Source organism: Melozone crissalis, unplaced genomic scaffold, assembly GCF_028551555.1.
Source record: "Melozone crissalis strain CALT ecotype California unplaced genomic scaffold, PUWL_Pcris_2 ptg000007l_1, whole genome shotgun sequence".
Lineage (NCBI taxonomy): Eukaryota > Metazoa > Chordata > Aves > Passeriformes > Passerellidae > Melozone > Melozone crissalis.
Genome location: NW_026535785.1, coordinates 19,945,800 through 19,958,713, shown reverse-complemented (window position 1 = coordinate 19,958,713; position 12,914 = coordinate 19,945,800). Strand labels below are relative to the sequence as shown.

The 12,914-nt window shown below is 42.9% G+C and overlaps 1 protein-coding gene across 1 annotated transcript; it reads left to right on the top strand.

Annotated features, from left to right (window-relative positions):
- The first annotated feature begins 2,470 nt into the window (after positions 1 to 2,470).
- On the top strand, positions 2,471 to 12,228 carry CA7 (carbonic anhydrase 7). Its single transcript, XM_054296248.1, has 7 exons — positions 2,471 to 2,531; positions 4,527 to 4,724; positions 7,488 to 7,606; positions 8,631 to 8,726; positions 8,967 to 9,029; positions 10,028 to 10,183; positions 10,468 to 12,228. Exons 1-7 carry the CDS (start codon positions 2,492 to 2,494, stop codon positions 10,588 to 10,590), a joined length of 795 nt encoding a protein of 264 aa, XP_054152223.1. The 5' UTR covers positions 2,471 to 2,491; the 3' UTR covers positions 10,591 to 12,228.
- The last annotated feature ends 686 nt before the right edge of the window (positions 12,229 to 12,914 follow it).

The following is a 12,914-nucleotide window of genomic DNA, read 5'->3' as shown; positions in this document are numbered from 1 at the left end:
TAAAGGGAGCTCCAATTAAATAACAAAGAAAATTAATTCTATATATAAAGGCGGGGAACCTGCAGCATTCGTTGTTAGTTCTGTATCACAACCTGGTGACAGGTTCAGAAGACTCCCTGTATTCGTCCTGGGCTGCTGCTCTATTCTCTTATCACTGCTGGCAAAGGGGAATAAAGCACTAAGTGAGAAAGCTGGGGAAGACAGATTTCTGTTTCAAGGCAGCTTGAAACATCTCACTGTAGTGAATGGAATAATGTCTTCCCATCACTCACTGTGAAGCAGACACTTCTGACATGGCGTGAAGAGCCCAGGAGAAATTTGTGGAAATCATGTCACTTTTAGCTCAGCTTTGGAGAAATCCACACCTTGAGCACCTACCACTCTGTTGTTCTCACTTTCCATAAGTTCACGAGTGTGATGTAATTGTCCTGGATTCAAACTAGTAAAACAGAACAGAATTACATGATGACTGCAGCTTTTGAAGTGATAAATGATAATTTGAGGACAGAATCAGTAAAACCCATTACTAGAGTCAGCCAATATCCAGAGGTATCAGGGTTACAGAATAACGTGGTATTTGTATAAGCAACACTGTTACCTTATATTAAAGGACAATTTAATATTTTCCTCATAAAGAAAGAAGGCTGGGTGAGTTGAAAGCACATAAAGTTGTCACTTACACATTGACTGTCATTAATAATGATACATTTTACAAGCTAAAGTTTTATTCAGGCTCTCTTTCCTTTCACCCCAGGTATTATCATTCCCCCTTTCCACTTTTCTAAATCCATCCATTTGAACTCCATTTTGTGGAGTCTGTTTCCTGCCGTGTCTTCAGGATATTTTCACTTGTCTCAGAGCTCTTCCTGTGCCCTGTGTTTGTGGTGCAGATCTGCAGAGACCTGTGTGGGTTTGAGTGAGAAGATAAAAGCTGAAGGGTCGATGGTGCCCAGTGCAGGTTGGCACTGCAGTGCCCTGTGGGCTCACCTGAGCCCAGTGGTGATGTTTCTCTTGAAAACAGCTGCTCAGCATTCTCTGCCTTGCATGTGGGCTTCCCCAGCTTATGCTCTGCTCTTTTAACACACAAAGTCCCTCTTCCATTTCTTTTCACTGCTGTGTTGGTATTTTTTGCACTTTTCCCTAGAACAGCTTTCCTGACTCCACATCTGAGTATTTTAAGGTTCTAATTCCAGTGTTGGGTGCCCACAAGGGGCTGTGTGCCCAGACTGTTGGGACACAACTGTGCCCAGAGTCTGTGCCAGGGACCTGAGCGGGTCACAGCAGCTTGACAGGACCAAACTGGGGAGCTGACCTGAGTAAGGCATTGTAGAGCTCTCCTGTGGAGACCTTTGCAGCAATTTACATCCCTCTGTGAGTGATTTAGCTGGCATCAGCAACTCTTAAAGGTTTTATAGCTGACTATCATGGAAACCTCCTGAAAAAAAAAATAAATTAATACTTACAAGGCAGTACCACAACATAAAAGTTGCATAAAATGCTCTTATTGATTTATTCCTTCCATATTCTTGATTGCATAATAAAAGAATTCCTATTTTTGTGTGCTACTGTCTTTGTGAAAATCAATGTGTTTGTAAAATGTAGCCTTGACAGAGAGCATTTCCTCAGAGCTAACAAAATTACAACGAAGGAGCCTTTTTCCTTGCCCCAGAGATGTCTTAAGACATTTTACAGCTGCAGATTGGGTGTCTCATTGTAGCCTCTGCATGGGTTTAGCAGGGTGCAGGCAACTGCTGGATCATCCCAGGTAACTGAGGCTTCACAGATCAACTCCTTTCTCTGGAGTCTGCTATGTTCTGTCCCTAATGTAACCACACTTTTAATTTTGTCCATTTAAAATGTTTCTTTAAAGTTGCAAAATTAAAATCAGATTGTCAATTCATCCATCCTTACTTTGTTTTATTTGTACCTTGTTCAAAAGCAGCACAAGAAGTTTTTTTCCAAGATGAGGATGTTCTCCATCTCATCTAAGCACCAATTGGGATTAATTACAGATCTGGTGAAAACAACATTCCCTTTTTGCAGCTGGCAGCAGGGTTTCAGAAGACAGGCAGTGATGTTTCCCCCTGAAGAACACAGATGTGAGAAGGGCTGGTCCCACCTGCACACGACTGTCCTGATGCTCAGAGCACCTTATGGCTTTTTCTTCCTTGGGGCAGAGAATGAGAAAACACTGATGTTTCTTCTAAATTTGATCCACATTTTGGTTTTCTCTCTAAGTCCTGAGACTTCAGTTATCTGAATTTGACATATTCCTTCACCTGTGCTGCCTTAGCAAATAGGGGGAGCAGGAGCAGAGCAGGAGCAGAGCAGGAGCAGGAGAACACGAGAGCTTTCCCTGTCCTGCAGGAATTGCTTTGGCTGCTCTGTATCTTTAAGGGGCTGACCCTATCCCACGGGGAGCCGCTATAAAGGCAGGTAGGCAGCAGTGCCCTGCTCAGGGAGCTGGAGCCAAGCAGGGGCAGCTCCCAAAATGACTGGCCACCACAGTTGGGGATATGGGCAGGCTGACGGTAGGTTATGGCATTTCCGTGCTGCATCTCTCTGTCTTCCCCCACTCGTTTTCTTTCTAGAGCTGTTGCCTGAGCCCTGCAGAGCTGCCTGCATTTTGATGTCTGCAAGAATCAAGTATATACAGCAGGTAATTAATTACTTTATTGATAATCAATAGCACCCAGAAAGTGGCACCAAAAGGTGTGCAAGTTTACATCTGCTGCCTTTCAGAGTTGCAATCAACATTCCTAAACTGAGGGAAGCAGTTTGAATGATTTGGGGTTTTTTCAGACTGCAGATATTACAGATGGGTCCCTTTCCAAAATGCTGTTATAAAAAAGATTACCTGTGTCTCTCTCCAAAAGCAATTCTGTTAGGTAAAGAAGATTTAGTAGAGCAGTAATAGATCTCCTGGTTCTGTGCAGTTGCTGAAATGTGATATCTGGGCTTTCATAAAAGTGAATAAAATAAGCTATATGTTATGTATGTCTAGTACATCAATAAATCGTACAGACCAGTATCAGATCTCTTACAGAACAAGTTATGCTTTCTGATTTGACAGTTTTTAATTTAGTCCTCCTCCTTTGCTTCCCACCTCCACGGCTGCGTGTCACAGCGCAGGGGGGACGTGGAGCTCCTGAAGGATTGCCACGGGAGTGTCGTGTAGTGCCTGGAGCCTTTACAGACAGGGTGGATCAGAGCCTGATGCTGGCCAATGACACAATTGCATAACTTGCTGGAGTCTCTCTCCTTGCAGCAATTATTTTAGCTGCTGAGTGTCCAACAAGAGTCTTTTGTATAACCTTGAGGGGCCAGTCTCTTTCTTAACAGCAATTCCTTTAGTTTCTGTGAGTCTGAAAGCACAGCTGAATACCAAGTGAAGCTGGTTAGTGCTAGTAAGTAACATTATGTATTTGTGCTTGTAGCTAGGAGTAATAGAGCCGTGGGTACTCTTATGAAGCTTGTGAGAGCCAAATGATATTGCCTTAGCTTGTGTAAGAGCATTTAATTCCTAGATCTGCTTTCTATGCAGGATGAGAAAAGATAATTTTATAAGCTTAGCAGAAAGTGTCAAAGCCAAGTAACAGTGTAATAGATCACTGTTGTGTTATGTAAACTCAAGGACGCTAAATACCTGTGCTTGATTTTAAAAAAAGCTTCCCCTTGTGAAAGTAAGTGAGAATGCTGCAATGAAAAATGTGCTTCTTGAGAATCCTGAAGTACAATTGTTACTGTTATGCTTCATGCATAGAATCAGCAGAGGAATTTAATTGCTGCTTTCACTACCATAGCAAAGTAGAAAATGAGCCATAAGAAACAGGAATTCTTAGATATGGATAAGCTTTTGTTATCTTAAATGGCTTAAGAATCTTCCAGCTCTGGCAGCAGAGTTCTGCTATTAAATTGGGCCTTTTCCCCTCTCTATTGAGGTCAGGAAGTCCCAAAATGTTAATTATCATCCTGTATCCTTCACTCAGGTTAGAGAGATACCATAAGGGGCATGAGTGAAGAATGGAGCTGTCTCAAAGATTTACTGCAGTCATAAAATTATTTTAAAAATAACTGCCTAGTCAGTAGCTAAGAGATTGAGTCATCTGCATCTAATTTGAATTGCTGGAGCTTTTACACTCTCTTTCCCAGGGAGAATTAAATGCTTTTTCTTTGGGGAGTATGTTTGTGCATGCAGATGTTTACACCTGTACCTACCTTGGAACATTTTATAAAGGTAACTGCAGCCTCTGCAGAGAGAGTGGCACAAGTGACTGGGGGTACAGCAGTCTCTGCCATGATCTCCTCAGTGTGTTCTGGACAAGATATTTGAATCCCCATCTTGTTGCAGCCTGCTTGTGCTAATAAAACCACACCAGCCTAGAATTTAAATTAATTTCTCACATTCCAAACATTGGAGTCACTCTTGCTGAGCAAGCTATTTCAAGCCTCCTGCAAACCCATAATGACCATTCTGTGTGTGGTGGGAAGGAAATAATGCTGCTTTCCTTGGCTTGCTGTTGAAGGCCCTTCCGAGTGGCACAAAGCTTACCCCATCGCCCAGGGGAACCGGCAGTCCCCCATCGACATCGACTCTGCGCGGGCCGTGTACGACCCCAGCCTGCAGCCCCTCGTCATCTCCTACGAGTCCTGCACCTCCCTCAGCATCTCCAACACCGGCCACTCCGTCATGGTGGAGTTTGAGGACACTGACGACAGGACAGGTGAGACTGGCACAGCCAGCTAGCTCAGAACACAGCTTGGGACTCAGTGGGGGCAGTAATTAAGCACATTCTGTACGGAGTAACTGCTATGATGTATAATTTCGGTTTAGAACAAGGCATGTGACTGGAGCTGTTTATATTTTGTCTTCACTTGGAGCCTCTCTAGCAATGCAATATCACAGGTCAATAAGTGTTTCTTCATTAGGAAAAGCTCTTGCCTCATGAAAATGAGAAGTTTGATTGCAGTCCTTTTCTTTTAGATGAGCATTGAAGTTTGCTGGGCATCTCTCCAGCACTGCCAGACCACATCCAGCACCCAGAGCAGGGATGTAAGCTCCTCAGTGCCCTGGCTTGTGATCACCCCAATCAAAGATGCCAACTCATGTGCCAGCTCTGGCTCAGTGCCCGGCTCCCACCCACAGGGAAGGGAAGAGGATGATAAGCAGAGCTGGTTCATGCAGCACAGTCATCATAATCATAATCCTTGCACCAGTTTGTACCTGGACAAGTTGCTGTTACCTTGCATTTTCTTTTCTCCTCCCTGACTTGTAGCACTTTCGCTTCTTCAGAAATTAGAAAATCTTCAGCTCATTCTGGGTTCTGAGTTGGTAGCAGCCAACTTTGGATGTTGGACTGTCTGCAGTTGTACATTATTCTTGTCTCAGCCCTTGGCAGAGAATGTAAATTCTTTAAGTGATTGATTTCTTCTGTTAGGTCTGTTTCCATGGTAGACTGTGCTTTTACATCTGGGGGTAAGGGAAGAGCATTCAAATGGAGATAATAAAGCAGCTGATAAATGGGAAGAGTGCATTAAAAAAACAAAACAAAAAGAACTGGAACAATTTGTAAGCCTATCAGCTGATTTCATATTCCTTTTGGGTGTGCTGATTGATGCAAGCTAAACAGGATACCTTGATTTTGAAAACAAATTACTTTTTCTGTGAAGTGGCTTGTCTGCCCTTCTGAATAAGGGCTAAAGGTTAATATTCCAGACATCTTATTTTAAAATTTCTCTTCTGGAATGAATTTAAGAACCTGCCCAATGGGATGGTCAAGTTTTTAAGCATCTTATCTTTACTGAATTTGCAAACTGGGTGAGCATTTTCCACTTTTGCTGCACGGATCTGTTCAGAATAACACGTTATAAATAGAATTTGTAAAACCTTTCTGGAAGTATTATCTTGGCTTGGTAACCACTTTAATGCAATCTTCAGCTGAACTGTGTCTGTGTAACAGTGAACTTTATTCAGCCTTAGAGGTTTAGAGCATGTATTACTCTGCACTTGGTGACACAGACTCAGAGCACCTGCCAGGAATGAGACCCTTCTACACTAAGCATGTCTTGTTTCAATAACACTCCTTCAAGGAAGATGACTGCTAGGAGTGGGAAACATGGTTTAAACTGCTTTTAGTTGTGTTGAAATAGATCTAGTGACTCAAAGCTCTGCATAAATGACACAACAGAATTTTGACAGTAATCCATAATAGCTAAATTTCTTAAAATATTAGGGACAGGTGATGCATTCTTTTGCTAACTTTAGAAAAATGTACTAGGAGTATTTATATCTGTAATTAATATTAAAACCTTTGCTTTGGCAAGGGCAGTTTCCTGCTTAAAGGCCAGCTGGAAGCATGCACATGTGGTGGTAGCACCATGCAAGTCCCATTTTTCACTCTTTAAATAAAATGTTATGAACTGCACTGAGGATGCAAGCTTTACAGATATTAAATGTAATTTTAATTTTCTTAATGTGAGACTGATCAGGTCTTGAGGTCTGTTGGGCAAAGTGAGATTTGGTGGCATATAAAATTACAGGGATTACTGATGCTGTGATAAAATATCTTCTATAGGTACCATCTTAAACATTTGTTTGTGCTTAGGTGTTATTTCTAAATGATGTATGAAGTGTCTCTGTGGCATTTCCTTACCTTTAGAAGGTGATTTGAGGTTGAGTGGTGTCATGTGAAGTACCAGCTATTATATTTCCTCTTGTATGGGATCAGGTATTTAAAGGAAATGGAATATAGATAACCTCCACTGAAAGTAAAGATACTGTAAGAAGGAAATACTTATCTGAATTGTCTAGCTGATGTTCAGGGTGTAAGGTTTCCTTGGAGCCTTCTCCTGTGCAGGTGAACAATGGCAGCTGTGCCAGCCTTTCCTCCCAGCAGAGCTGCTCCATCCCTCTGCTCATCCTGGAGCCTCGTCTGGGCTCTCTGCAGCAGCTCCAGGTCCTGGCTGTGCTGGTCCCAGGGCTGGGGCAGCTCTGCAGGTGGGGTCTCACCTGAGGGGCAGAATCCCCTCCCTGCTGCCCATGCTGGGCTCAGCCCAGGGCAGGGGGGTTCAGGGCTGGGGCAGGGCCAACTCTCACCCACAGCACCCCCAGGTCCCTCTCCAGGGCTGCTCCACCCGTTCCACTTGCATTTATTGTGTTTACCAGGAAAGGTGTAACCATAATGGTGGCTACCACATCTTCATGTGTCAAACATGCTCTTTCAAGAAAGCTAAAAATTCTGTACAGGTAGCCACACAGTGGTTTTCATTTCCATTTTTTCAAATGAGTTTTGATGCTCTCCGTTAATAAATCCATCCCTCTTAAATGCCTGGATGATGAATCTTTTGCATGCTGGCAGCTTGGAGAGGCTGCTGCCTTTTTTCCAGTATTGTGCCAACAGTGGTTAGTTTTACTAGTAGGAAGCTAAAAAGCCAGAATGCCTAAGCTTTCTTCTCCTGTTTATTTCTTTTTTTGTTCTTCTGCCCAGCAATCAGTGGAGGGCCCTTTCAGAATCCATTCCGGCTAAAGCAGTTCCACTTCCACTGGGGCACCACTCACAGCCAGGGATCAGAGCACACCATTGATGGAAAACCTTTTCCCTCTGAGGTAAGGATGTGTTTTCACAGATGGGATTATTTCATGCAAATCATGTTGTCACATGGCTTTGTCTGCAGTGGGGACAGGATTAGGATTCTGATTCCTTGCTCACCATAGGTAGGTCAGCCATCCCTGCCCTCCTCAGCTGGACGGGGAGAGGAGAGATAAGGAGATAGGGAAAGGCTGTGAGTCGGGATAAGGGCAGGGAGAGCTCCCTCACCAGTTACTGACACAGCAAAACAAAAAATCTATTAACAACCAAATCAGAGTAGGATTATGGCAAATAAGAGCTAAATCTTAAACCAGCTTCTCCTCAGCCCTCCTTTCTTCCTGGGTTTAACTTTACTCCCAGCTTTCTCCACTCTGCCCTGAGTGGAGCAGGGGGATGGGGAATGGGGGCTGTGCTCAGCTCATCCCAGGTTGTCTCTGCTGCTCCTCCCTCCTCAGGGCAAGGGCTCCTCACATCTTCCTGTGCTGCAGTGTGGGGACCCTCCCACAGGGACAGTGAGCTCCTTGAGCTTCTGCAGGCTGAGAGCTTCCCATGGGCTGCATCCTTCAGGAGCTGCTCCAGCCTGGTGCTTCCATGGGCTGCATCCTTCAGGAGCTGCTCGAGCCTGGTGCTTCAGGAGCTGCTCCAGCCTGGTGCTTCCCATGGGTGCAGTCAGTCCTTCAGGAGCTGCTCCAGCCTGGTGCTTCCCATGGGAGCAGTAAGTCATTCAGGAGCTGCTCCAGCCTGGTCCCTTCCTTGTGATCACGAGCTGGGGAAGCTTGTGGCAGTTTCTCACAGGAGCCACCCCTGTATCCTCCCACTCCCAAAGCCTGGCCATGCCACCCCCGTGTGGGCTGTCACAGAAAACTTGCCGGGTTCCTGCCCACACTCATGGACCTGTCCAAAGGATTGAACTTCATGTTTCCAGCAATGCCTTTGGCACAAAGCTGTTCTGTTATGAACAACTGTTAGTGCTATCAATGAGAAACCACATTGATAACTTCGATCACTAATTTAATTCTTATTTGTTATTTTTCTTTAAAGCTCCACTTAGTACATTGGAATGCCAGAAAATATGCAACATTTGGAGAGGCAGCAGCAGCTCCAGATGGCTTGGCAGTAGTTGGTGTTTTCTTGGAGGTAAGAATTGCAAAAATAGCATGTTTACATGATAAAAAGCATTATGCTGTAAAGTGTTTGAGGACTATGCCACATATTTAAGAAGTGCTTAAGGAAAACAGATGACTTACTGGAAGCATTAATGCATTGCAAATTGCTGAAAACTTTGGTAAGAATGTTAAGATTTGAGTAAGAAAGCAACCCCTAATTAAAGCATGGTTGCAGTCCTTCTTATTTAACCTGTCTATTCCATTCTTTTAGATTGGAAAAGAACATGCCAGCATGAACAGACTCACTGATGCTTTGTACATGGTAAAATTCAAAGTAAGTTCTAAGCTCTTTAAATTTGCTTCTGGGATATCCTTTAAAAATCAGGCTCATGTACATCTTTGAGACAAAAATGAAAAATCACCCGCCCACAGATCCTCCCATAACTAGAACATAACTGTAGTTGTAGCTTCTTTTTCCTCTCCAAAGTTCATATTATTTTCCAAATCTCAGGTGCATCACAAGGCCATGCTGACCCCACTGGTCATCCAGAGGTTCTGCCTTTCCCAAAAAGTCTAAAATCCACAGCTCCCTGACCCTTGAGACTCAGCTCTTAGACTCAGCAAAATAATCCTTCTCCACTGAGCCTCAGCTGGTACAAGTGCAAGCTGCCTGTTTGTCTTTGCTGCAGAGCTCTGTCAGGGATGATCTCACTGAGGTCCAGAGTTTGTTCCTGAGGCGTTTCCTGAGTGACTGAGACCCTTTTGGATGCTCCTTCAGCCTGAAGAATGTTGCTCTAGACTGTGGTACTTAAGGCAATCACTGCTTTAGGCAGCACCCCCTTCTATTTCAACCAGTCTTTTGGTTGATGTATCTTGCTCTATCAATCCACCTTCCTCTAATTTTAGACATGAAGGTTTGATTTATTTTTTTAAGCCATATTTACCATAGCATACAATAACTATAGGATTTAAATTTTCCTACTAAAATAGATGAGAAAGAAACAAAACAAGGAACTCTGCTGTGATATTATCTATACTCACAATGAACACCATATGCAGAACACATTTCCTGCATTATTTTTGGGCCTGTTGTGACAAGAGGTGAATTTTGGTAGAGACAATGGTGCAAGATCTCAAAGTCCAGTAAGCCAGCATTAGGCATCACACTTGCCATCTATTTTTGGCTAACAGTTATAAGGCAGCCAACCTTTACAGAATTTTCCTTTCCCCTATTTTTAATGTTAGTTTAACATTTTCTTCTCTTTCAAAAAAGTTATTTTACCTGCTCTTAAATGTAAAAGGATAAATTTCAAGTCTATTTTCTTTTCCCAGGGAACAAAAGCTCAGTTTAGAGGCTTCAACCCTAAATGTCTCCTGCCCACGAGTCTAGATTATTGGACATACCTCGGTTCTCTGACAACCCCACCCCTTAATGAGAGTGTGACATGGATAGTGCTGAAAGAACCCATAAGAATCTCTGTCAAACAGGTAAGTTTCTGATACTCTGTTATTGTAGCATTCAGTGCTGGATAAGCAGGCAAAGACTGTTTTGATTTGAAATTAGGCTAAGTTAAAAGTCTCTGAATATTTAATTTGGCCTGTTTAGTCCTCAGGGCTTCTATTGATTTCTGTTAATACTCTCTAGGACCTTTGCTTGAACCTGTTCCATTAACTGATTAAAATATACTGAATATTTCCTTTTAGTCCTTTTAAAAAAAATATTACTGTTGATTGCCCCCTTGAGCAGTGAATTGTTTCCCCTGAACTTCCAGCTGGAGAAATTCCGGATGCTGCTCTTCACTGGTGAGGAAGACCAGAGGATCCAAATGGCCAACAACTTCCGCCCCCCTCAGCCTCTGAAGGGGAGAATTGTTCGAGCTTCCTTCAAGGCCTGAAGAAAACTGATCATGGCCCTGAGATATCCAAGAGCTTCCACATGTGAGATACTCTAAACAGAAACTCTGGTCTGCAGACCACTCATGGAACACGCAAGGCAGACATTTCCATGAGCCCTCTGCTTGGACAGGGACAATCTTCTGGCTTTCTCTTTTAATTGAAGTGCTCATTCTTTGGAGAAATGGCATCTTTTTAACCAGCACTATTTAATATAAAGGATAGCTGAGTGAACTAGGTTTGTTATCCAAGACCTGAAACTCTAAAAAATTAAAATGACATCAAAATACAACTTGATATAAAGTGGAAAATTGTGTAGTGATCTACTAGTGCTGGTGGCCACAACTTCTACTTGTTTCATTTAATACATGAGGAAACAGTAATCAAGAATTTTGGACAAACTGGACTTACATTTTCCTTACTGATCTGTTACCATTTGCTGAGCTCTGATTTTAAGATTGCTTTCACTGTATTCTTGCTTCCTGATGACACAGCGTGTGAGTAGCACTAAAAAAAAGTTCTTTACTTGCCTCAAGTAGGCCCTGGTATGAAACTTAAATATATATTTTAAATCTACTGTTCTAAGATGCTATCTTACAATGTAATGCTGTGCTAAAAAGCAGAGCAGTTTACTGCAATGTTATTTAGGTGTTTGTCCTTTCAACCCATGCAGGACACAGGACCACAGTGCCCTGGTCAGGGTCAGTTTGGTTGGAGAGTTCCTCTGTAGTGATCCAGGTGTGTTTTGTGTTCCTCAGTTGCTCAGATTCTACCTCAGCTCAGTGCTATGCTCTGCAATATGACCTCCTTCAGTGTCTGCCCGACAGAGACCAGGTATTTTGTGTCCTTTAGGGAGCTCACATGGGTAGATCTTGTTTGCCCTGGGTGAGCATTGCTGCACAGACCCTCCCTGCTCCAGGGCTGCCTGGCAGGGATGCTCCCTGCACACACAAGGCTTCAGCACTCCTGAGTCCTTTTACCTCTGCAAAAGTTGCTTTAGAACAGCCATGAGTTGGTTCTGCAACTTAGGGACAAAATTCTGACTCTGGTACTCAATACTGTGATGTTCTCTGTGACTACCCACAGTCAGTTCCCAGCTCCTTGAGTTCTGGGCCTCACATGGCCTGTTCTGTGTGTGTAGTTCAGGTAGAAATTGCTGATGTGGATGACTTTGCACCAGCTGAGATGGAGAAATCAGGATGTACAAGGCCAGGGGAGGTGGGGAGCAGGGAGAACAGCAGCTGCTGTGGCTGCTCCCCTTCCTCCAGGGAAGGATGACAACATGAGGTGTGGAGCACAGTACAAGGAGTGAAGGACTGAATTCTGCTCCTCAAATCTCCATGGTTTTCCTGCTACACTGACCTAAAACTTTGTTTCTCAGTCTCCTCTTATGTAGAAAGAGGGTAACACTGACCTCTACCTCACAGGGCTGTTGTGAGGCCTAATTCAGCATTGTTTTAGATGTGAGATTCTTATCCAGGAGATGCTGAAGGCAATGGAAAATACTTACAAAATGCAATGGTTTTAGCTATAATGAATGTATTATGAACTTTGCTAGTAATGCAAACTGGTATTGTACAAACTCTATTTAATGTATCTTGATTTCTTTAACAAATTAAATAAATGAGACTTTAAAATCACATGGGCATATCTTCATCCTTCTTTTTGGGAAGACCCACCTCTCCCTACGTACAGCATCATTTTTCTTGGATTTTCATTAACAGAAATTATGTTTTGATGTTTTCAACAGTTGCATCTCTTTTGGATCAAGGAATGCTTTGACTGTTTATGTTCAGTTCTACAGAAACCTTCCCTAAGCTACTGTGGAATTATCTAAGTACAGATAAGAGTTATCCCTCTCAAGTTTGTGGACAAGTTTTTAAATTCTAGAAGTTATTTCTGACACCTCTCTTTAGCCTGTATCACAGTTCTTACCATCTTACAGGATTAACACTTTGTTTCAGCTTAATCCTTTCACTTAAGTTCTAAAATCCTGTGTACCTTGAATGACTTCTTGCCCAGAGTTAAATTATTATCATTAATCTTAATGTAAATTTCAGAAGTGACATAAGAGATGCATTCTAAAATGTAAGAAGTCTTTCAACTCACCTTACATTTTGATAGCCAAAAAACATTAATTAAGGGCAAATTTAAAATATAACCAGTATTATTTACCATATGTAGCATAACCAAGTTATCCCAGCACTGCTGCATTAATATTAGTACAGGTGTTCACAGAGCAGCACTTTCCGCGTTTTCCTCTCATTTTAGGCACAGGCAGAGGTTTCTGCTCCCTATCTCTCACAGGAGGTAAAGAGGGCTTGTG

Excerpts from the sequence above, each read along its gene's own strand:
- CA7 (XM_054296248.1), top strand. The coding sequence starts at position 2,492 with ATGACTGGCCACCACAGTTGGGGATATGGGCAGGCTGACG. Across the intron at positions 2,532-4,526 it reads GGGATATGGGCAGGCTGACG|GCCCTTCCGAGTGGCACAAA; the intron begins GTAGGTTATGGC and ends TTGCTGTTGAAG. Across the intron at positions 7,607-8,630 it reads GAAAACCTTTTCCCTCTGAG|CTCCACTTAGTACATTGGAA; the intron begins GTAAGGATGTGT and ends TTTTCTTTAAAG.